The sequence below is a fragment of the Porites lutea genome, chromosome 4, assembly GCF_958299795.1.
Source record: "Porites lutea chromosome 4, jaPorLute2.1, whole genome shotgun sequence".
Classification (NCBI taxonomy): domain Eukaryota; kingdom Metazoa; phylum Cnidaria; class Anthozoa; order Scleractinia; family Poritidae; genus Porites; species Porites lutea.
Window position 1 is genome coordinate 48,770,504 of NC_133204.1, and position 25,299 is coordinate 48,795,802.

Sequence of the window (25,299 nt, forward strand, 5' to 3'; positions counted from 1 at the left end):
ATTAAAAACTATATATTGTAAAAATAAATATACATCTAATTTACAGAAGAAACACACCGTCGACACAAACACCATTTTTATGATGGCGTCACTCCTTTGCTAAAACTACCAGAATATTCATTCAACTTTTATTAACGTAAAAAACAAGCAAAACACGACGCACAAGAAAACAAAATCTTGACTGAGTATTCTGGCGACTAGAGTGAAATGACACCAAGATGGAATGGACTATATTGATTCAATATTTTTTACACATGCACAATATCCACCAAAGAAGGTGTGGCGATGTTCTTCTCTCGCCTACGAAGTCCTAGCTCATCACGTGACGCGGTCAGAGCCTCGATTGCACGTTGCCTTCGTAGTTTCTTTTTCCATTGAAAGGCGAGGTCAGCGGCCTCCGTGTGATCTGCTGAGGCATCCTGCTTTGGCGGTAGGAGACCCTGATAAGCAGTGAGTAAGGCTTTAGTACTACAGTTCATTTTCAAACAACGTTTTAGCCATTATTTCAAGTTACCTTCACACAAGTAGCTTCGGCGGCTTTTAGAGTTTTCACTACAGCTTGCATTAGATTTTGTGCGTTTTTCACCAACATTGCATCTGCCTGGAAGATGAAAAGGACATATGATTAGAAATAGAACGAAATATAGGCAGCTTAAAAGAAGAGAGATACATAGGCTTTTGAGACTTGTTAAACGCGCCTTTTTTTCCTCTGTATGATATTTGTGCTCAAAATTCTAAAATTTAACGCCGTTAACAAAAAAAGGTTCAAAGAAAATTTACTCGAGGATTACTTTTTGTAAAGTACTACATAATACTGTGATCGAGCACTCGAATACTCTAATGCCGTGCTTTGGAAGTCAAACCTCAATACGAAAAGTGTTCCTTTGAACTATCTCTGAGTTTGACCCTCTAGAGAACAGCTCAGCTCAGTACTGGACTGTAGAGCGGTGTCTGCCTCAGTGTTGTACTGTTTTGACTCCCAGGCTGTTAATCTTTACTTCTGATTCACACGGTTTTAAGACGGTTTGTTCGTCAAATTAAATTCACGGTTGGAGTTTCTGAGACAGCTAACTGAATAGCATATTTTGTTCTCCAGATTTGCCGATTTTCACGCCGTGAAAGGTTTGAGAGCTTTCCCTTTGTTGACAACTAAATTAGGTGTTTCACCCCCCTTGTACAAAACACAAGCGTCTTTTTAAAAAGTAACCCCTCAATCCAGTAGGTCTAACGGTAAACCAGAAGCACAATTGCAAATTAAAAGAAACTAAATTAAAACTAAACTAAATTAAAACTTTGCTCCAATAAAAACCGGTCAGAGTTAAACTACGGAAAAAGACCCATTTTCGAGTTGCTCTGCGCCTTTCTATCAAAACGAGACCTAATACACGACCATTCCTGGGAAAATGAGTTTAAAATATTTGTGAGTGACAACCGCTTATTTTTACTTGAAAGGATGGGCAACAGGATTTGCTTATAAAAAGAGGCTAAAGGTGATTCGGAAATGGTCTATCGCATATGATTGCCATTTTGCACGTACATTTTTTGTAACTAGCCTTTTTTCGGCTCATTAATGTCACACGTTTAAATAATGTGGCTTGATTGATTGATTGATTGATTGATTGATAGTATGACACCATCTGCACGGCTAAATAAATGTTCCGTCTGGTAGTCCGGGACAAGCAGATTTTCTTGCTGGTCAAGTAACTTTCAAAATTCACTTGCCCTATGGGCAAGGGTCTGAGCAAGTCATCTTCTAAGTAAATTATCACTAAGACGAGCAAGAAGTGGCCCCGGCAAGCAAAATGTGACAGCTGCTTGACCAAAGGACAAACTGGAATTCATGGTTTTTTCGATTCCTGTCATTCACAAAAATGAACCATCCAAAATCAAAGTTCAACATACCGAAATATCCGAGGGAGTGGCTGCTTTAACTGAAGATATGATTTTGAGTTGAGTGCTGATAGTAGGTAAGTATTCGGCATAGTACAGCAGGTCACTTTTACTCCTGTACAAAAATAACAATAGCAACATATTAAGGGCTGTCCATGAGTACTCTACCTTACAATTAGATGGGAGCCTATAACCAGCCGAGTAGAATAGTTAGTAGGGGAGACTGGTTACGAAAGGCGGCAAATATCAAAGATAAAAACAAAGGTGCTGCAGTTCATGTCGGGAAATCCATGACAGTGTACAATGATCCTTTGTCTTTTGTTCTAAAATTGTGACTGAAAAATTAATGCGAAGTATTGTACCGTGTTAAGTCCATAATGAGAAAGCAGCCAACATATCGCGATGCCACCACTGGTTTTCCCGCGAAATGACGTCTGGGAAACAAACGCAGAAATTCCATACCGATGACGCGTTACTACCCAGATCTGAGTAGCGACACGTCATCAGTATGTTAATTCTACGCTCGTTGTCACCTTCTTATGGAATTTACTTTACACGTTTCTAGTAATCTCTCTGTGTGGATTCCAAAAAAATGTTGGCCATAACTGAAATACTTAAAAAAAAATCTAACTGCAGTTTTGAAAATAAATAAATTAATAAATTTTTTCAAACATAAATACTTTTTCCTTTTATGACCTTACCTTTCGTCTACACTTTGTTCAGCAATAACATGAGCAAATTTGAGGATAACCATGGCGTTAGAAGCAATTGCTTTTGCCATGTTGATCATTTCCATTTTATTCTGCGGAGCGGAAAACAGAAACCCCTTCACTCACTATTTGATTATTTAACTCGCAGTTAGCAGTTTATCACGACTCGCGTTTTAAACGCATTTTCTCCTTTGAACGTTAATTCGTACAATGCACATCACCTAAAAATTGTGTAGTGGTCTAACACACTTTTTAAGTTCATTTTTCATTTAAATAGAAATATTTAAGTACATCAGATCAACTGACCCAGCCCTGGTTAGTATTCAAAACCAAAGGAGTTGGAAACATTCTACATAAAACATAGGTACACGGGAGTGAGGCGTTTTCGGAAGGCGTAGTCGGAGATTACCCTGGGTGCCGGAGACGTTTTAAATGCGTGGTTTTGGTCAAATCGATCGGCTTCGCCGCTCGTAGCCGGACCGAAATATCCCGCCGCACGCGAGAAAAAATCTCTGGCGCACGCAGGGTACGGAGGGCGCCGGCGACAGAGAGTGACACTCGGGAGCCAAGTGGACTCGAATCTACCATTCCATCGCTTCACGTCTTACGAGCAGTGAAAAATTTATAATGAAAATAAACCAACTGTTTTGCATTCAATTGATTTATGGTACCTGGAGTCGGTTTCGTCCTCGAGCGAACTTTGCAATCTGCAGCATTTGTAGCGCCATTTCTTTGGCCACCTTCACGATTGAGTTGTTTTCTTCTTCCCATTTATCTGTTTCCTCTTGAAGCAGTTGGGCGGCAAACTACAAAACAAGTAACAAAACTTCAACTATACCTACGCCGCAAGAGATCATAATGATCTCTTGACGTGCGTCAAGATGAATGAAGGAAAAACGCTGCTGTTCTTCTTTAAGGTCAAGTTACAATATTTTTACCTTTCTCTTAGATCAAATTTTCCCCAAATTTTCTTGTTCAAAATTGCTAGCGATAAAATTGTACAGCATTGAGCAATGCCTCGAAAATTTAACGTTGCATTAATATTTCAGGGGCACCCAACGACTGTTTTCTGTAAAATATCTGTTCTGAGAAGCAAATATTGCCTAGAATTTTATACTACTTGAGGACGGCTAAAATTTCTACATGACCTTTCCATTCATGTACAATCTCGAAAAGTTTCCATTAAACCCGCTACGATTTTCTGACGTTTAATTTCTTACATTTTACTCCCCAGGTTAGGCTATTTTTCGCAGTAAAAAGAAAACCTCAAATGTTCGGATTCAAAAAAGCGATGTAGAGAAGAATTAGAAAAAGTCTCACTTTCGTGAAACGTTAATTGCATCTAAAATTTTCGGGAAAGTAATACTGGAACCCTAATAATTTCGAACAGACTCAAGTTGCCCTAGGATGACAGAACAGATACAGTGGCGCTATAAAATTTGTATCTGTAATTTGTATTTGTATATATAATGCATTTCTAGAGATCTAAAAGTTCTCTGGATAGCCTAAACAGTGTTTTCAATGTGCGTAGGAGGAAATCGTCGTTCGGTGCCCCTGATATTAGTATAAACCTGCCTCAATTGACTTGGAGCTTTTCTTTGCTCTCAATTCTTCGACAGACGTCGATCTCCAGTCGGGTTCACCTCGGGACAGTCCCATGATGCTGGCAGCTCGCTGATGGTGTCGATAGCGCCTAGTCCCTCCCGCACGAGCGAGGGACTCGGCTGAGGAGAAGCGCTGGTGAAGCTCATCAACCAGGGCCTTTCTCGCGAGATCCGTTTCACTAGCAGATCCCCAGGGCCCTCGCAGGCGACGGACCTCAGGGGCACTCTCAGAGTCGGAAAGTGAAAATGACCTTTCCAGGGATTTGTTCCTCTTTAATTCAACGCAAAAGAGAAAGATATTTTGTCAGTTACACAATAAGCATCTGAGCGTACTTCAGAATTGGCATCAATCTAGCCGTTAATCGGGTTAACTTCCTCCACAGAAATTGGGAACGAAGTTCGTATGAGGTACCTTTGACAAGTTTCAAATTGTTTTTAATTTCACGAATCAGGAATCTGTTCGGTATTGCGGCAAAAAAATATTCAATTGTTTCTCTCCCTCCCCCGAAAAGGAAAAAACGTTATCGCACGGCTTTTGAATTCGATAAAAATACCTTCAATACGCGAGGGCTTTGGTTTTTTTAGCCTTTTATATCCAGTGTCCCATGCTTACATTTTTTTGTCAAAGGTTAACGAAGGTAATAGTCAGCACTAAATCAAATTGTATCGATTCGTTAGGAGAGTTAATTGACTACGGTCGGGTAAAAGTCGCGGACTATATATATTCGTGTGATGAATGATGAGACTTACATCATTCAATGCCATGTCATCGAAGAACGAGCTAGTTTCCGGTGATTGACCAGCTGCAGATGGTAAACTTTTCATGGGAGAGGGTGATGCCAGCACACTGCCCTCTCCATAGGAGAAAGGTTTTTTTTCACGCGATGAGCCCTCGATAGCGACCGCTTCCTCTTCGTTCAATGATTCAAAGCTGTGCGTAGCTTCCATTTGCGGCATTCCTAACAATGCCTGAAAAACGTCTGTTAAGGAACCAAATAATAAACACGTCAAATAATTGTACGAGCCTTTTGCTTAACTTAGTTTTGTTACCACGAGATAACGAGTAAAAAATAATTCTTATGGGATACTATTTTGCAGGAGGGAATCCGATACGTCAGAGACTTGGCTGATTTGTCATTTGAACTGTACACTATATCAAGCACTTCTCGTTCACCACGGCACTTAAGATCTGAAATTTCGCGGTGTTTTTACTAGCCACTAACGCCGGTTCGTTGTCCCGCACTCTTTGACCAGCTTTTCAATGGTTACCAGTGATATAACGGTAGCCAAGGATCCTGGAATGGCTCCAGCTACTAGTTTGAGCTCCGGTGTCTTAAAAGTGTCCTTGGCTGGGCTTCTTTTTAGATTGCCATTGAATCCACAAAAAGGACAAAAAACTTCGACTGATTACATCGGTTATACACGTAACCGAAAAAATGAGTGATTTTTGCGCGTTCAAAACTGCAGACGGTAAACGTGACTAAAGCGGGAAAATCGTAATCACGAGGTACGTTCGTGTTGTCCGATAATAGGATCCTCGAGCTCTGATCGGGCGCCCGCGGCTGTCTTTTGATACTTACCTTGTACAGCGGCAGTATCAGCATCGGGCAGACCATCCAGTGTGGCCATCAGAAGCTGCGCCTTTGACGCCCACTGACGTCTTAACATCTGAAAATGCTCCACAGTTGACTGATCAGGTTTGTCTGAAATGATAATCAAACCCAAATAACTTAGGCCTGACAAGGAAACATACCAGTTATATCAACACTGACAGCTATTAAAGCGTGGACTAAGAATTCATTTGGAGGCTTCATTTTTATTTACATACAGTAATAAGGTAAAGCCCGTGCAAATTTGAGTAGAACTGTTGAGACTTTGCAGGACTGTTCACTAAGGGCCGGGGGTCGGGGATTTCCCTCGGCTGCTATGAGCATAACAACCGGGTACTTTCATATGGAACAAAAGAAAAATACAACCAAAGGGATATTCTAGTTATTGAATAGATTATCCGCCTGCTAATTTCATATACCCGGCAACTTGAAATCTTGGTGACAGCCCTGAGCGGCTGAACCAGTAAAAAGATCAGGGACACTCGATTCTGGTAACATGAAGAGGTATTGGAAATTTAACGCCAGTCGATGGAACCTCAGCCTCCCACGCAGGAAAAACGAGCTCCTCTAAAAACGCCAGGGTGGGAGGCTAATGGAACCTGGCAGGATTACTTACCCATAGCACTTCTCTCACCACTCCATAGTGCCGTTATAAACAGGTGCAAATTAGAGTTAATACAGAGCAAACTCTCTTTGAGTAAATGACGGAAAGTGCCACCATGTAAATAAAACCTCTCAAGCACTACATTCACATGATGAAATTTGGAAATTTTGTTGAATCAAGCTTTGACCTCTTTTAAGAGGAAAATTTCCATCGCGTCTTTTAAAAATGACTTCACCATGCAAAAGAAACAACAACACAGCATTACGAGAAGATTCATGTAAATTCTTCTCACCTGCTAGGGCGCGTGCCGCTGCTATAACTTGCGGCGTTAGCCTGTCAATGAAGTCACCAGTCACACGAACGTGTCTAACTTTACTCGTGTGTCGAGAATTCTCCACGGCTTTACTCGCGTGCGTTCGAACACGTGCCACACTTGCTTTGAGCTCATCTGCTTGCATCTCAAAATTGCTTTGCTGTTGTATTCTTTCACCCAGTTCTGCTTTGCTTACAGCAAGTGCGGCGCCCGCAAGACGATCCACTGGTGCCGAAGCTTCAGCGGTAAGGTCATCTACAAGAGCAGTTAACAAATGAACCTGAAGTTTAAAAAATAACAGAATCAGTGATATCAATAAGGTTTTAAGAAACGGTCCAGATAAGAACGATAGCAACAACGGCAGCGAACATGTTGGAATGCAAAAAAGGTGCTCACTTTTCTATTGTCTGTACTTACTTTTGATTGGCTTAAACAGCAAAAGTTAACAAAACTTCATAAAGCAGTACATATATTCATCCTTACTTTCCAGCCATCTTCCATATAACAAAATCTGGTCTCAGTTTGAATAACAAAGAAATCCTATGTGGGGAACATGTAAAATTGTAAACTTTTCTTGGCTATTGTTTTCAACTCTTGTGATTGGTCAAAATCTTTTAACACAAAAAGACACCCTTTCAAAGTGGTGTAAATGCATTTTATTGCGTAAACGGCCTTCATGTAGGTTTATGCATTCTCTGTGTAAAAATAAGAACATTCCTATGTGGGGAAAGCACCGTGCCGCATAACAAAAGAAATTGCTATCCACCCTACCCGGATCATTACTTAACGGCTCTTTTGGTTTGCACTTACTTTGCTATGATTCAACTTCATGGTAAGGCATAAATGAAGAATGATTTAAAAATAAGTCTAATAATTCTCTTTTCACGGTTTTTTTCTTATAGTCTCCTCCCTGCACCATTGCTCAAATTGAATCGAAACCTGCGTCTTATCTGATCACTGATGATCCAAATTCATCCCCTCTACCGCCCCCATATACTCACTTTAGTCGCCCATTCTCTTTGAAGCAAGTTCATCCTTTCTACTACTCCCATGTATGCCAAGCTTTGTTCCAGTGTTCTGTGTTCCCGCGCAGCCATCTCAGATACCACGCGAGCCGTGTCCTGTAGGTCAGTGGTTAACTTCTCTACAGAATTGACAGTCGCCTCAGCAAGACTTACTTTCTTGGGATCACCGCAACTAAAAAAAGGAAAAATAGGAAAGGATCATTTATATCTGAATGTCGTTGGGACGTTCAAATGGCGGATTAAGTAACATGGTTCACAAATTACTGATCCACGAAACCCTCTTTGCTGCACAGAATGTAGTGTCACATCCGGGACTTTCAATAAATTGCTCGCCCTGAAATTTAAGGCTAGTTAGGGAATCGTGTAGCCTGTTACATTGTCTCAGGGAGCATGGAACAGACTAGGAGTATCTAAAATTGAAATGAACATAAAACGCACAGACTGGTTACTACACTAACCCAGCCGTGGACGCAATTTCCATTTCTTTTAGGGTTCGAGAAAATGAGGTTAACATCCGGGAATGTTCTTGCAATGCATGCTGGTCTGCCGCCAAGGCAACAGATGTTAGTTGTTCAACTGGTGCAGATGTTCCAACAGTGACGTCATCAACGGCAAACACCAGACTGTAAACTTTAGAGGCCCAGTCCCTCCTGTGCAGCTCTAATCGCTCAACATTTGCAATATCTGTAGGATCTCTTGACAATGCCTAGGAGAATAAAAGGATTATTTAAGCAAATTGCAGCACAGACCAAACGATCAGAGAACCAGCTGCAAAATCAAACTACTAGTTGCTTCAAACTGGAGAAGAGCACATGAAGACTAAAGAAAAGCCAAAAAGCAGCACGGACTGACGGATAGCAAAAACTGAAACAGACTAAAACGGATCGCATTCAGGTGAACATAAAACACAGCAGCCAGCTTTCAAGTTTGTATCAGTTTGTACATTATGTCTGAAAATGTTGGAACCTAAGGTGATTCTTTCAAAAATTTGTAGTTTTAAATGAAAACTGACAAAATCACGGAAAATACAGTAAGACAGCCCGGCCCTTGAACGACTGTTAAGACTGTTCTCGAAACTGTGACTTTCGACTGAGATCGATCACAGAGTGCGAATAAGGCATCCGTGTTGGTCTACATTTTGCGCTCCTCACAGATTCCTCTTTCATTATTTGAAATCAAAATGGCAGCCTCTCGAACTCGGCGTTCCATCTCTACAATTGGACTAATAAATCGGGCCTCTAATACAGAATCCGAAATATGTAAACCGAAAAAATATGTACACCGAAAAATTCACGTGAGTGTCGACCAAGAGGATCTACACTTCTCGCCTCTTCCCACGTGTACTGAAGTTTTCGACTTCACCGCAAGCTTTGACACAGTAAATCAGATCGTGTTATGGTCTATTATTTTTTTTATCTTTTCCGAATGCAAAAAGATTCTAAGGCAAATATGCTTCGTACATACCTGAGCCGCCGTTATGAGTTGAGGTGTCATTCTTTCTACTTCTCCTGACGTCAACCGAACCTGCTCAACACGCTGAAGCGAGGCCGGGTCACGTGCAGGCGGTTCACCTTCATTCCCAGCATTCATAGCGTAATCTTCAGCATCTGCCGCTGCTTTAGCTGCTACTGCCAACTGTCTGAGCCGAAGAACATGTCTGTTTATATTGTCCACCTAACAACAAATGAAAAAAAACATCAACCTTGTTGTAACACATAACTAGCCGGTGGGACACTAAAGATACCAGTATTCTTCCCAGACATTTTTGCCATCTTCGCCAAAGGATCTTGTCTCTCTCTGATAATTTAAATGCGTCAATGCTTAGTATATGTATTTTTAGGTTAAGTTTTCAGTCTCTTCTAGTATCTCCCATTAGCGCTTTTTATGCTTAAGACATTTGACTTTTTCATCACAGCCATCGTAAGGAAAAACTGCGTAAACTTAAGCTTTTTTTGTTACTTTTTCTTTTTACTTGTCTGTCATAACTGTTTTGATTCAATTCTATATTATGTTGTGTTATGCACACATCATCTCGTCACCTCAAGGAATCTATAAACACAGACTCCTTCCCAAACCCTACATATTAGAGAAGAGAGAGTAACCAGCCCAGAATATTCTTAATACAATTTCTTCTTATCTAATTCGTCCCAGGAGCGCTGGGAATAGAACGCAAACCTATAAAAGTTTAGATAACGACAACTGGAAAAGTGCTTCATTCCATGCACTGATGCTCAAACTTTCAAAAGCAAAATGATTGGAAAACAAAACTGACCTGCTTCTTCAGTTCTTCAGCATCCCCGGATGTAGCTGCCAGAGCCAGCTTGGAAGCCGCCGCTGACCACGGTTGAACTATTTCATCGACGGCACCGGACAACACATGTACTTTGGAAGCCCACTCCCGTCCAATCGTTTGCAGGCGTTCAACAACCACCAGGTCACGTGGGTTAGTATGGAATTCATGCGCCGCTTGCACGATAAGCGGTGTTAGTTTTTCTATTTCATCACAGGAGACTCGAACAAGCCTGGGACAAGAAATATATATTGAATTAGCTACAACATACAGTGGGAGTGCACAAACAGCAACGACATGACGAGTATATGTAGTATTGGAAATCTGCTAATTCTAAAAGGCGTCCTGTGCGTGAACGCCACACCGAGGCTGAGCACACACTTTTCTCGGGTGAGCCTGCGGGACGAGCGGGCGCAAGAACTTACCACGAACCGCGAACATACTTTTGCAAAGTTTGTAGTTTATTCGCAATAAGCCTTACCTAACTCCTTCAGTATTCCTTGATCTCTCGGCACAACTTCCCGCTAGTGTTCTCAAGGCAGTCGCTCTTGATTCTACTTTCTTCAGTTCTCTGTCAGCCAGTTCAAAATCTCTAACCTTCACAGCACTCAGCAGTCTGGAGACAGGCGCGCGGGAAGTCTGGGAAGGTTTAATTGGGCGGACGACTCCCGATGAAAGCGATGGCTCGTTCCAGTGCTCCGCGCTTATTCCTAAACAAAAAAAGAAGGTAAAACTTAAGGTGAACAGTTCAATATGGCAAAATGATTAATGATTAACCCAAGAACAAAAGACGTAGAAAATTCAATGAACCAATCAGAATGAGACAGGCTGCGGGAAAATGCGAGCGTGCGCTCAAGGCACCATTGACTTAAGCCTTAATTTTAATTTGCTGAAAACAGTGGATCAAAGTTTGACTCAGTTCTTGTACAATGTCATTTTGAGGGCCACAGATCTGTTTATCTTGCCGCTAAACGTACCAAGAAGAGCTTTTCTGTTAATCCTGTCCATTTCATCATCTTCCGAAAAATTGAAGAGCAGATCGTCAGAATCCACGGTCCGGGTGAGCCCGCGGGATCTATCGCGTGATCTGTCCCGGGATCTGTCTCGTGACCTGTCCCGCTTCTCCTTTGGTGACTTAGAACGAACTGGTTTTGGCGCCGGCTCAATCTGAAGCAAATACAACCATTAAAAATAAAATACGACAAACAATAAATACATTTTAAGGCCAATTTTCAAATGTGATTCCAGTTCACCTTGCTAAACTAACGGCAGTCATACTTTCATGCAACTTACAGACGATTTTGTTGCAACTTGAACAGACTACCTGTCAAAAGACCGGCAATATATAAATCTAAAGATGACGAGTTAATTGTCAGATTCGAAATTTGGAGGTTTAGGCTTCAAGAACGCTTTGACCTCTAGCAGCAGAAGTAGTATAGTTCTACATGTTTACTAAAGCTTCATAAGGGCCACGCGGCCTTGGTCGTTCATCAAGAGCTGGAAAACACTCCCCACCAGACAATCCACGCCTTCAAATAAAACTATCAGACGAATGAAAAACTGGAGGAACCCCGTTGGCTATTTCCTAGCGTGGCCGAGGAGTTGACCTCAAGATTACAAGGAAAAATTCCAGCTATTGACTAGAGCAAGTGTATGAACCTAAGGAGATCGAGTTAAAATCTAGCGCCTTAAACCACTCGGCCACGCTGCCTTTTTAAATATTAAACCAATCGTATCTCGAGACGAAGACATTGCTAGAAAACGCTATGATTTTTCTTTTGACTGTCGGCAAAACAATACATGTGCTGACCAGTGTGAGAAAAAGAAGGCAGGAAAATACAACTTACATCTTCTTGACTTGAAAGATCTAGACTTGCTGCCGTTTGAACGGCAGATTCCCCTCCAAGCTCAGTTAAATCAGGTTCACCAACTGACACCGTGTCACTCACTGCAAAAATACGCAGAAAACAAGAACGATCTGAAAAGCGTTTAAGTCGATCTTGCTCGTAGATTAGATAAGAACTGAGGAGGCAGTTAATTCTACACGAAACAAGATTTCCTCGTTGAAAGTTTTTCACATCCTACTTTGTCGACGGTCGAGTATTCTTCAGGATATTTCCTTTTGATATCGTATTCGACGATTTGTTTCTGAATTGATTGAATCGAGTACGCGTGTATAAATACGCAAACATCAAGGGTCTCGATTTGAGAGAAAGAAAAAGAAACGCTTACAATTTTAGTGCCTCGCTGCTAAAGCAAGCTCGACTAACAAGATTTACACGGCCTGGAACCAGTTTCTATTTACGTTTCGTTAAATCTTTGGATTTCAAGTTATATTTCGCGATCAAAATCCTAAGAGAGAATCTAGCCCACAAATCACCCCAATTTCGTTCATTAACGTGGACGAGTTTTAATGTAAACATTGCAAACGTAAAAATAAGTAGCCGCTTTCCGTGTCTCAAAAGGCGTCAGGACTTTAAAACGGACTAATGGCTACAAATTTTCGACTCATTATAAGGAATTAACGAATATTGTAAGATACTGCTCGGGCAATCCATTCGGCAGTCATTAGAAACTGTGGAGCACGAGTCGAAAGGAGAGGAACGATGAGAAAGGACGAAACGTGTTTCTCGTTACCATGGCTCTCACGTGCGTCGCACGTACAGCAATGATAATGGTTTCCATTTTGCAGTATGGTCTTTATTCCCAACAAGTCAGTTAGCTAAGTACAACTGTGAAGTTCGGGCGCGCCGTGAAGTTCACACGCACCAACGTTCACTTCACAAGATTGAAGAAATGGTCAAAAAAACTTAATCAGACCCCCACATATACGTAACAATACCTTTGTTTTTTAACAAAAAAATCACGATGTTTACTCCATGGCAAGCAACAAACTCCGCCAATTTATATAGCAGATAACTAGTTATAGTTGTCACTAAATCTGCCCCGACCTTTTAAAACCCGAATGAAGACACCTTGTGGTTGTCCATGTATTTGCCTTGAACCTTTGAAATGCAGTTTTCGTATTAGAGTTTCTGAGTGTAATTCTTTTGTTCTCTTTTGTGTTTTCTCAATTATTACACTTTGTTTCCTGGGTTAATGAAAATCCTCATACATGACATGCCTAGGATGGACAATTGTTTTTTATACATCTCATAATGAGTTCAACCAACACTGCAAATGTAATAGAACGCGTGTTAAACAGCAAAACCATCTTTAATTATCTATTTGTAACTAAATTTCCTATAACTAATGTGTCGAACGGATGCTTTGGCTTCGAGTGTGACATTCTTGAACGCAACGTCGAACGCAACTGATATAAATGATTTCGCAATAAACTAACCATACAAAAACATGGACCACTGTTTCAAGTTTCTCACCTTTGAGATATTTCCCAGTTCATTTTTTCTGGCATGTCCTTGTTTCAAATAAAATAATCGGGATTTCGCCATAAACTAACCCTAAAAACACATGGACCACTGTTTATTAAACCCTGAATACCTTAATATAGAACAAAACCCGGTTATTTTACGATAGCACCTTTCTTGTCTTTGACTGGGTTTTGAGAAATTTGAGCTATTCCTGATATGGTTTGAATCGAGTTTGTCGATCCACGTTGACAAAACCAGTTTAAAGTTCTGTCGATCCACGTTGCTGATTTGTGTCTGACAAATCAAGTTCTTTAATACCAAACAATTGTGCAGTACTGCTGAATAACTTTTTAACTCTATAGAAATATGTATCTCGCAATAACCTTCGCGAAACTCGGTTTGCTAACGGCACTCAAGTTAAGCCCTGTCGGTCGGGGTTACGAACTGGACGGGTGACCAACCGCGAACATCGTGTTAAAGGTCCATACGTTGTTCTTTCCCTTCTCCTTCTTCTTTTTTGCGTATTATGTAGTGTTATTGTTAACAGTGTATTGAAAAGCACATTTAGCATTATTTCGCCGCCCGCATTTAGAAAAAGACAAAAACAAAGAACAAATATGGCCCGGTGCAGTTCGCCTGAAAATTATTGTTATTCGGGCCGTAATACGGAGCTTAAACTTTGTAGACTTTGATCTATATATCTGCGGGGAAACCGGCAAACTAAGAAATCTGGGTTTTCGACAGTGTAAAACGATCATAATTCCTTTGATTCCAATCTCCTGTTCCTCTGTCTGTTGTTGTCGGCGTTGCCTTCGCTGTGCTCATCGATGTTCCTTCTACTCCGCGGTTTCTTGTTGACGTCTTCTCCTTCGTTGTTCACGCTGAATTTGAAGTCGGCGTTCTCGCTCTAGAGGAGTTTCGGTGGAAAATCTTCCCGGAGGAGGATTTGGAGCCACTTGTTGTGCTTGTGTACGACACAATTCGGCGAATGCGACTCGTTGACAAACCCAGTTTGCGCGGTTGCTGAGCCACGCGCACGCGCAGAAAATTAACCGGGACCACCGTGCGCGCCTAGTTTCATCAAATCGGGAAAGCTTCGCATATACTAACAGTAATACGATACTTCTTCTTTACGCGGGGGACATTAGGGTGCCTCCTCGGGTTCCGGCCTCTGGGCCGGAACCCTGCGGGGGCAATAAAGATATAAGATTTTAAAAAGTAGAGAGTTAATAGTGTACCTGCTGATGGACGATGGCCGCGTAAGATCTCAAACAAATCCAGCATATTGTCCATTGGGTCCACAACTTTACCGTCTGCTACATCATTGCCATAATCAGTTAAATCTTCCGTGAAATATAAAATCAATCAATCAGTCAATCAATCGATTAATCAATCAATATAATGTCCACTCTTTGCTTTTAGAGCTTTTTAGTTTTTGGCCAAAAATTCGACAATTTCGACCGAACTCGGTCGGGGAAGTCGAGACTGATTAGTGTGATAAGAGCGACGTGAATGCTATGTGATCGGCCGCGTCACAAGATCACGAAGATCATGCTTTTTACTTTAAAGAGAATTTACACTGTAGCTACGTTAAGGTTGGAAAATATGAAAACGATGCTAAAATGTGTTGTTCTATAGAAATATTAGCCTGACAGAACAGCCGACATTTCTCGACGTCACAGCAGAACTACCCAGACCTGGGTAGTGACGCGTTAAATCAGTATGGATTTTTCAGATTTTTTTGCACTATTTCAAGAGGATACTACAAAAATTACAACACATTGCAAAAGTAAGTAAAAAATGAAACAACAAATTACATAAATCATCAAAGGTGAAATGAGCGCATTGACAAAAGGAGCTTATGGAATAGGCCACTTCCGAGTTCCAAAAACCCTCACTTTCAAAATGAGGCTAGGTGCACAACCTTTCCTGTGAAAATGAGTTTTATTTGCATGAGAATAAAAAATGATTTCCATATCAAAAGCTGAACACCTACCCTCGTTTTGAAACAGAGGCCCGGGGGAACTCGGAAATGGCCTATTTCAGACGTCATTTCGCAGGAAACCAATGGTGACGTCACGAAATGCTGGCTGTTATCTCATGTTCTAAAATTATCTTGCGAAAAGCAACTACAGTCAAGAAGAATGACAATGGGTTGGGGAGCTTGGTAAGGGGGGGGGTCATATACAATAAAAATAAGGAGGAGGAGGGAAAACAATAAAAATATTGTGGCGGTGGGTTAAAATCGAGAAGGAGCGAAAAAGTTGAATTATGGAGAAGGCAGGACTGGGGAGGGGTAAGTAAAAAATTGTGTTTCTTGCTGGAAAGAGTAAGTTTCCCTTCGCTCTCATTAATATATATGATGTGAGCGTCAATAATCAGTGAAGCGGAACTGGAATAAGCATTGGATGCAATGGACAATGAAAGCGGCAGGAAATAGAACTTGCATAATTGCGTTACGGCTCAATGATTTTCAGTCACAGGCGAGTTAGCGCTTATTCCTTCGACAACATGAATCAACCAATCAATCAGTCAACCAGTCAGCCAATCAAAAAGGAAGGCATTCATCGACCTAACAATAACCATCTAAAAATAGCATATGACCTTATCTTGATGAGATTCTCCGCGCTTTATTTATGAGATAAATACAAAAGGCTATGACGTCACCAGCGTTAATGTATTTCACTTCACACTAATAAGATGATACTTGATGAAAAAGGCTAATTCGGTCCTTACTATACTACTACAAACCTATGTTAGCTCCTTCTGGACGTTTGAGGGCGGATTTTATTAACTTGACTTTGTCTCCAAGAAGTTTGGAATTCTCAGAGAGCTTGTTATGCTGGTCGACATCAGTCATGTTCAACAAGGTTCCTTCTAAACTTTGAACTACTATTGGAAGCGCTGAAAATAAGCGAAACAAATAACATTTTGCATTTGAAAGCACCTGCTCTAGTGAGGTATAATAACTAAAAACAAACCAGAAGCGGTTGTGTATGCTAAAAAAAGCCGCCAAACATCTTAATTAACAAGTTACTAGCAAACTCGCAAGTATGTTTACTTTGTAAGATACATACACAAATAACCACATAAAACAAACGCAAGAAAAATACCGATAAAAACGTTTGCGAACGAAAAGTAAGTCTAATAGTTTGAAATAAATTAGACCATTTTCCTCTCCATTTAAATTAAATTTCGACCCAGTTTTTTACGAAGCACGGCTAGTAAGTAGGGTTAAGAGAGTTACAAGCTCAACAGAAACCTCTGCAAAGAAAGTAACTCAAAGAGAAGACGTTTCAAGGTAAAACGCGAAGTAGAAGATGCAATAGTAAGGCATTCTGCATTCCAGCTGTCAAGTAAGAGTGCGGTTTGCCGACGAAGAGTGAAATTAACGCAACTGAATATCTCTTATTATGGGTAAAAGAGGAAAATCAAACTGCAAAAACAAAAACCTCAAAAAGACATCTGTTTCCCTTTTAAAGAAATTAAGCTAATACCTTCCTTGACACATAACATGCTCTAGCCAACTACGGAAGGAATATGTAGATAATCTGAGAAAAACTAAACTGTAAAGTAGGCAAACCTGATTCCAGCTCGGCGCACGCAGCCTGTAGCTTTCCCTTGTACATTGGATCAGCGGTCACATTCATCTCTTTCTTTGTAGCCATGGCAACTCTTCTAGCTCGGCCAAGCATTCTGAGGGAGGTCTGGGACACTGCTGTAATGTCTTGCTGACGTAACGCTTCTTGAGAACATGCAATATCTTTCTGGATGTTGAAATCTTAAGAGTTAAAAATACGCACGGTCATAAAGCATAAGTATTCAGGATATCAAGCTTACTGTCAAGCTTGCGGAAGGACTCGAGAAACTCTTTTCGAGGGAGCTGGTGCCTAACAGGTGGTCGGTCTGACAGCAGAGAAAGCAGCTTTGCACGGAAGGTAACCTTGGCAACTATGCCAGACAAGAGCGCAGGTACTGTACGGGCGGGGGAAGAGTCATGCCTGTCGCCAATTTAATCCAAGATCAATATAAAATAACTATTATATTATACCCGTCATGAGCACGAAGTCATTAAAGTCTGTGATGTCGTCAACCAAAGAAGTGAGTACATGGATCCTAGCTGTCCAATCTCTTCTCAGCTGACCAAGATGTTCTGTACACCCTACATCAGTGGGAGTATGTCGCACTCTCACAGCTGCTGACGTAAGTTGAGGAGCAAGCTTTTCGATATCATTAGCTGTTCCATTTATCGCTTGTACCCCTAACAAAAGTAAGAGAAATACAAATGAACGGCAAAGTTTAGCCAGAACGTCAATGTAGCCAGGCGACATTCAAAGTCACATTTACAGGAAAACTTTTTCCTTGACAAGAAACAAAATTGCTCTAGTAACTGGCGATTAAACCTGTTGTTTTATGACGTTTTCGTTACCGTTACCGAAAGGGTGGCTAACATTACGACCCTAAGCCTTTCTGGCCTATGTGATGACAAATAAAGTTATTTTGTTAACACCAATCTGTTGGAAATCACAAATACCACTGAACGCTACTTTACATAAGATCAAAGACGCTTACTTGTTCTCACCGAGAATGAAACCAGTCGTTTTAAATAAGAGGTAAAATTGGGAAGAAAATAACGTTTGGTGGTCGTAATAACGGGTGGCGGGTGGTCGGAGTAACAAATTTTGCGGCACGACAACGAGATAACAGCTGACGCTTAAGGGAAAGCCCAGCAACAACATCCCGGCATTGACCAGTTGGAGGGTCACACCGGTCTTACGAGTCAGGATATTGCATCTGTCATGGCCAACAGACGGAAATATGGAAGACAAGACAAGACAAGACAAGACAATGTTTTATTTGGAGTCTTATACAGTCCTATGTATATCGACTTTATCCAAATAATTTAAAATCATAACACAAATTGCTCACTAGTGGAACTATGATCAACTAATGATCTTCTTTTCTCATAGCAGTCGAAAACGTATTTTGCAATTAACTTTTGCACTGGTTTGTTCTTGTTCGGAGGGTTTATTAACAACAGAAAAACATCATCTGGTGCCATTCTGTTTACTGATTACTCCATACTTGAACGAGTAGTTATTTAAGGACTTGCCACAATTATTAAAGATCATGACTTTTGTTTTGTCTAGATTTACAGTTAGTTCAGTTTTCTCACAGTAGGATTCCAACTTGTTAAGGAGTGTTTGTAGGCCATTTGCTGACCGCGAAAAGATCACTAAGTCATCTGCATATAATAAACAGTTTATAGGTCTTTAGTTTTGTTTGGCAAGAGTCAACCAATGGGTTTGGGGTAGGGGGCGGGGGGGGGGGTGGCGCCAATAGATAGACGTTTGGACCAGAAACCAGTACTTGCACGAGGGAAATCCACTGTACTGTTCTAAATGGCAGTTGGCGGGAGATTCCATAGCGATGGCGTCAAGGATTCTGCATGGTAGTAGTGGTAAAATGCGTAATCGTGCACATGGCCTATTTCTATGCACTTGCATTTTCTTTTCACTTCTTTAACAAGAATTTGATTCAGAATTCAATTCAGCCATGTTGGCATCAATATTATATTTTATGTCATAAAAATATAGCATCAATTTTACAATCATGCAGATTACTCTGTGATAAAAGTCAACAATAGATCGTGATTGTTGGCACTCACTTCTTGCATCAGCTGATAAAGCCGCACACTGTCTTGCTACCTCTGCTAATCTTGCTGCATGTTTTTGGAATTCATCAGCTTTTGCTTGTAATCTCATTACTGCATCTTCTTGACTTTGTACACTCATATCCTGTTATCACAAAACGTAGTTACTGCACGAGCACTAATATTAAAAATAAAGTTAAAAAAAATAAATTTTATTTTTTCCATTTTGCAAAAAAGGTGCTTGCTTTTGCTTTTTCTCAGATATGTTAGTTAACTGTCGGCAAAGTAGCTACAATCGATTTACGCTTGATGCTACTCGTAACCTGGAAAGATATTTTCCTTCATTTTTTAAAAAATCTATCACAATAAAGGTCCTACGTCTACAATTCGGTCATGAAGAAGTTAAGCTCTATAATTCAGACCTTTATGTTTTAGTTTGTTCGAATTTTGAGTTTTTGCAAATTCTAACAAATTTTCCTTCTTCCCACCGGTGTAGTATGGCAACAGTTTGCCCTTAAGTGTTTAGTTTAGACAGTGCAGAAAAACCTGGCTGCATTTTCTTTAGCTGTCTTACTAAGAGTGGCGCAGTAGCTGCTTGTATCATGTTATGAACTGGTAACTCGGCATCAGCAAACACAGTAGTTATGTCATCAATCACAGCAGTGGAGACATGACGATCGAGTTTCTTCAGTTCCACTGATAACCGTTCAGATGCCAGGTCGAGTTCATGTCTGCGGAGAGATAAAATGAAATGAGAAAAAAAATATGGCATATTTTAACATTATCACGTAATTAATATGGCACTTGCAATAACAGTCATAGCGGAGCTTTCGAGAGGAGCGCCATGAAAATTTGGTTATCTATGCATTCAAGAAATAATGGTTGGTCCATATGTCCGCCCGTTTTTGTTAGTGGATGTGAAACGTCACACTGACACATACTTTTGGACATCCATGTTATGTTCAATTGACAGCTGTCAAAAAAGGGTATCTGCTAATCAGTATTACACGACTTTGTCAGAGGGTCAGGTGTACAACTCATGTTTTTAAGTTTTCCGTTGAACAGTTATTGGTTTCTAATTGATCGCAGGCTCAGGCCCATTTTTTCAGGAGGAATTCAATTTAGTAAATATCACTGTATTTTGTCTCCCGACCCTCCAGTTGGTGCCTTTGTTCAGAGGAATGCAGGAACAGTCCATTTATATTCTCCCCACTGTGCATTTTTTTGTTTGAAGACAAAGTTTTGTCACTTAGAGTGTATTTTACACTTCCTCTGGTATCTGGAAAGATGACTTCCATTTCTCAGTAACAACGCTTTGCAAAAAAACTGACAGTAGGTTACCCTGAACAGAGCTTACATCACCTTGTTCTTTGTGACAAAGGGTTTGCGAGAAATGCTTTCTGCAGATCAGCCAGCTCATTTCTCATTTGCAAAACCTGAAAGGATCAATTTTAATACTAACAATTCAATCAGTTTAGTTCTTTAACGTATAATGAACTAAGTAATCTGAAAGATCTTGTTTTAAATTTCTAAATCACGCTTTTCAATAAAACATTGGACAATGAACTGCAATAGACCATGGATTGTTAATAATAGACTGCATCACTGTCTAACAAAAGAAATTATTTCTTGTTTATTTTCAAAATTACGCTACTTCTTGGCCACATTATTTAACATACAGCTGTATGTAGATCTCTAAAATTAATTCAGATGCAGGGACTCAATCAGGGCTTTATTTCAAAAATATGGAATAAAATAAACAACAAAGCTGCTTATCAGTACTAACACTCTGACATGCATGAACAATCTTCTCTCTTCTCACTCCTTCAGAGCTGTTGGCGACACCCATGCTGCTGCGCACAATAGCATCCAAATAACAGTCCAGCTCATTATTGGATCCCAGTCTACTATGAGGGGACAGCTGCTTGTGAGCCTAAAAAGAACACACTATTCTCAATGATTTGCACTCACCACCACTATTATCTTTAAGTCCCACATACACTATATTCCCCCTAGCAAACAGTAAATTGTGGCCTTGTGATTTCTACAATGCGTCACATACGTGAAGTACAGTTAGCTCTAATCCTGGGTTAGCTGTAAACAGAGTGCAAGAGTTGCAATGGTAACTGAGCCCTAGATTTTCACCATCAATGCAACTTTGGTTACCAATGGCAACAAAGAGATTCCTACTAAATATTTAGTACATAAAGCAAGTTTAAACCTTGCTCAATAGCAGATCCAAGGGGGTGGGGGGGGGGGGGGGAAGTAATTAGTAATTCAATGAATGCACCTGTATACTGCTACAAGCAGTGTATGATTTGCACAGTGGTGTCTATGGGTCAACTTTGATTTCAGGTTAAACATTTTTTAACCTAAGTTGATTCTCAAATTCCTTTATCTTTTAGGGTTACATATATGAGACAAAGAAAATAAATAATCTCTGTAATAGGTTAAATAGAAATTACCCTGAATTCACATTTGACCTGTACCATCAACAGGTGGTGGGTTGTAAATCATAATCTGTATTTAGTTTAAACACATGTTAGAGCGGTTTTTACTTGACTGTCGTAAAACCAAAACCAAAGTAAATACACTAGCCAACCAAATGACGTAGTAAAACCAAAACCAAAACCAAAACCAATCCCAATTCGACAGTCAAGTGAAAACCGCATTTTGACTGTATACCTTTTCCAATGTAGCAGCCATGTAGCCTGGCTCCTCTATACTCTGATCCAGGTCTCCTCTGGCTTCAACAATCTTAATAATTTCAGTGCAAGCCAACATGATTTGACCAATTACATAATCACGATTTGCCTATAGTAAGAAAACTCTGCTCATTATACATACAGTATTCATTGTGATTTTTAAATTATTTTTAGCAAATGGGTTGACAAGCAAATAGCTTAACATAAGTAAGAAAAAACCTCACTTCCAGCAAACTTCAAAAGAAACTTGCCTTTTGCAAAAATTAAAGCACTGCAGCTAAGTCAGACTCTACACACCTCTTAAGTCTTGTATCTAAACTTACTGTTTGAGTTTAGTCGACAGTAAATAAAATACAATTATGGATTAAAGGACACCTTTGTTTGTAGGTTGGTAGGATTACTCAGGTACACTTGCATAGATGTTGACAGTAATCCTATAGACTTCTTTAAGACCATCATTGCTGATAAAAGCCTATCCCTCTGTCGTGGATTGCTAAGCTCCTTTAGAGAGAAAGTAAAATTGAAAACAAGTGAGAAATTTGTAAAATGACATATACAATCTTCATTCCATTAAATAACTGTCTTAATTTATTACCAGAGAGAATTTAAATTGATACTGTTCAAAGAAAACGTATTCAGCATCATAATTAAGCTGAATAAATTTTTGTTGAATTGTCTCAGTTCAAATTCAACGTGATAATAAATTTTATTATGGGACACTCTGAATTATTTTAAGAAAAAAAAGAAGACTCAGAATTCTTAACATTTGAGGGAAGAGGGTGAAAATAACATACTTGTTGTCTCTTGTTGCATAAACTTGCCAAAAGCATGAGTGACTCTGTATAGCTCTGCAGCAAGAAAAGAATTTCTTATTTCACAAAAACTGTTGTGAACTGAAATGGTGTATATAACAATAATAATAATAATAAATAAGAAGAAGAAGAAGAAGAAGAAGAAGAAGAAGAAGAAGAAGAAGAAGAAGAAGAAGAAGAAGAAGAAGAAGAAGAATGGCTTAGTGCCAGCGTATCCATGAAAGTTCAGCTCTTCATTTGAACAATACTAAAACTACTAACTAAAAAAACTACTATAAACTAAAAATTACAATGATCACTTAAGATTAAACGTTTTGCTATATAGTATTTACAGTTTTGTAGAAACAATAAGGTATTTACAAGTGGCTGATGAAAAAGATATAGCGGATATTAACCCATTAAGCAAATAAAAAATGAGAAAAAATAAAAGAAGAACAAATAATAAATAAATAAAATCTAAACTACATAAAATGTTTAAGAAAAATTACAGCATAAGGCTAAAACAACTATACATCTTGCCCTTTCACTTCAGGAAAAAGTAAAGTTATTTCACAGAAACACACCAAGGATTAATTGCTGAACATGATTTCAAAGAAAAGAGAGTGTTTCTCACAACAGAAGTAATTAAAATCAGTGGTATTTCTAATAGGAACACAAAGACTATTAAATAGCTGTGCAGTGCCATCTTGAAAGCTAGCATTCTCTGGTGGAGTAACTAATCATTTTATAGCATTAGAAGGCAACAGATGTGTATGGACAACCTCATTAATCTTGAGATAAGATGGCCAGGCTTCAGAATATTAAGTTTAAGTAAATGAAAATCTCTCCTTTCCTTCACTGGAAGCCAACCTATTTTTCAAACATCATTTATGTCTCTAACATAACATCCAGTGACATAACTAGCTGCAGCAAATTGTAAGTGTTGAAGTCTCTTAAAAAGAAAATCAGAAAGTGTATAAAAAACAAAGTGTATATGGTGATATAATGAGACACCAGGTATTATTACCAGCCAGGGAGGAGGGGAGGGAGCATTAACTGTATTGGCCTGACAGGGCTATACACTCTTCACCCTGGGATGCAAGATACACTGTACTAAAACTTGTTAATCACGGCTTTTAATATTAAATGACAATATTTTATAACATAACGAGAGAAATCAACTTTTTTTCAGTTTACCTTGAAACTTACTACCAGTTCTCTTGGAGAGGTAACAGTTTCCACAAGGTGAAGTCGGTCCATAACCCAGCGTGCTGATGTGACAATCTTACGAACCTCAGCTTCATCATAAACAAGCAAGACCTAGAGAGTGATGCAAGACAAAACATTAAGGCAAGTTTAAGGGTTACACTGTAGTAATTCCTGTTAACATAACATGAAGTTAAATACATATTTATTTAACAGAGTTAACAACAAGGAGCGCGAGCGTGGTCAGCGGTCAGTTGTTTGGCTCAAGCGCGGTCAGCCTTGCTTGCATCGTCTCCATGTGCTCAGTACAGTGTTTTTGTGGCGGCCATTCTCTTCGTTTAGCCTTTGGATCATTCTTTTACCCCCATCCCTCCCCTCCCTTAATTCTTCCACTGTTAAATCAGTGTGACGGGTGCCTTGTTCCATTGGCATGGGGGCTCATGGCTGGAGGGTGCGGGTTTGCCAGCCATGGGGGCGTAACTCTTTCTAGGGGCTGGCTGTGCCAAAGGTGGAAGCCCCTGGACATCCCGGGCACCCACCTCCACTCAGCGACGCAGTTGTTAATACCTCATTTTCAACGCTTTTTTGAATACAACTGCCCTGTTGAATAAAAAAACTCATCTGCTATCTTTTCGAAGACCAGTAACTTTTACAGTAAGAGGTTTTATTAACATTAGTTTAGGGTACATGTAAATATCATACCTTCATAGTTCCTTCCAGAATGTTCCTTGCTGAGTCCACCAAATTGTATCTGACTTTATTTGAGAATGGGTACTGCTTGAGCTGATGAGTCGCCATCAGTAAGCAGTTCCCTGCATCTTTTACTGCATCGCATGCCGACGGCATTGCTGATCTCAAATCCTAGATTTATGGTCAATTATGCCCATTATTAAAACAATATTATTTCTGCAACTTAACCTTTGTAAATACCTTCTTGAGGCAGTTCCAACATTTTCTCAGTACTCAAAAATTAGGTCAAATATAACATTCATACAAATCGTACTTTTTAATAATGCTACTTGGTATTTAGAAGTGTCCTATGGTAACGGATCCAGACCTTGAGATAACAGCGGGCCCGGTCTCCAAAAATGTTTTTGGTTGGTCTAAAAATAAGGTGGGGGGGGGGGGACCTGGATCCCCTTGGCCCCTCTCCTGGATCTGCCACTGTCCAATGGAGACATTTTCGTTGAACCCAGACCTGAATCACTGGAATTTACTATTAAGTTGTAAGCATTCTACATGTAAGTTTACAGCCATCACAAGTATTAAAACCCTACAGACCAAGTGCACATTCATTACACCTGGGTGTTGCTTAATATATGCTCTGATAAGATGATGATCTCAAAAAAAGACTGTATAGATCTGTGTATATTTTCACCCCTTCAAAAAATAGAAAAAAAAGGTCACTGATTATATTGTTAGCACAGTGCAGTTATTTTCCATGTAAAAGGTCTTAAAATGAATCAGTTCACGTGTGTAGAGTACCTACTCTGCCTGCTTCTAATAGCTTTAGCTAATTGTAGGTAC

General features: G+C 39.9%; 1 protein-coding gene across 1 annotated transcript; it reads right to left on the minus strand.

The window, feature by feature from the left end:
* Window positions 1–24,627, minus strand: LOC140933919 (uncharacterized). Its single transcript, XM_073383590.1, has 29 exons — window positions 24,475–24,627; window positions 23,764–23,886; window positions 22,570–22,623; window positions 22,151–22,276; window positions 21,756–21,884; window positions 20,857–21,003; window positions 20,433–20,506; window positions 19,645–19,801; window positions 19,086–19,215; window positions 17,469–17,678; window positions 17,001–17,198; window positions 16,169–16,321; window positions 14,656–14,760; window positions 11,894–11,994; window positions 11,024–11,213; window positions 10,528–10,756; window positions 10,029–10,278; window positions 9,221–9,430; window positions 8,215–8,462; window positions 7,733–7,928; window positions 6,711–7,011; window positions 5,785–5,907; window positions 4,955–5,184; window positions 4,176–4,475; window positions 3,272–3,406; window positions 2,592–2,692; window positions 1,903–2,005; window positions 515–601; window positions 1–440 (listed from the first exon to the last, which is right to left on the minus strand). The coding sequence occupies exons 1-29, from the start codon at window positions 24,616–24,618 to the stop codon at window positions 249–251; spliced, it is 4,746 nt and encodes a 1,581-aa protein (XP_073239691.1). The 5' UTR covers window positions 24,619–24,627; the 3' UTR covers window positions 1–248.
* Between the last annotated feature and the right edge of the window lie 672 nt (window positions 24,628–25,299).

Excerpts from the sequence above, each read along its gene's own strand:
- LOC140933919 (XM_073383590.1), bottom strand. The coding sequence starts at position 24,618 with ATGCCGTCGGCATGCGATGCAGTAAAAGATGCAGGGAACTGCTTACTG. Across the intron at positions 20,507-20,856 it reads TTGTTCATGCATGTCAGAGT|GTTTTGCAAATGAGAAATGA; the intron begins GTTAGTACTGAT and ends TGATCCTTTCAG. Across the intron at positions 7,929-8,214 it reads GAAATTGCGTCCACGGCTGG|TTGCGGTGATCCCAAGAAAG; the intron begins GTTAGTGTAGTA and ends TCCTTTTTTTAG.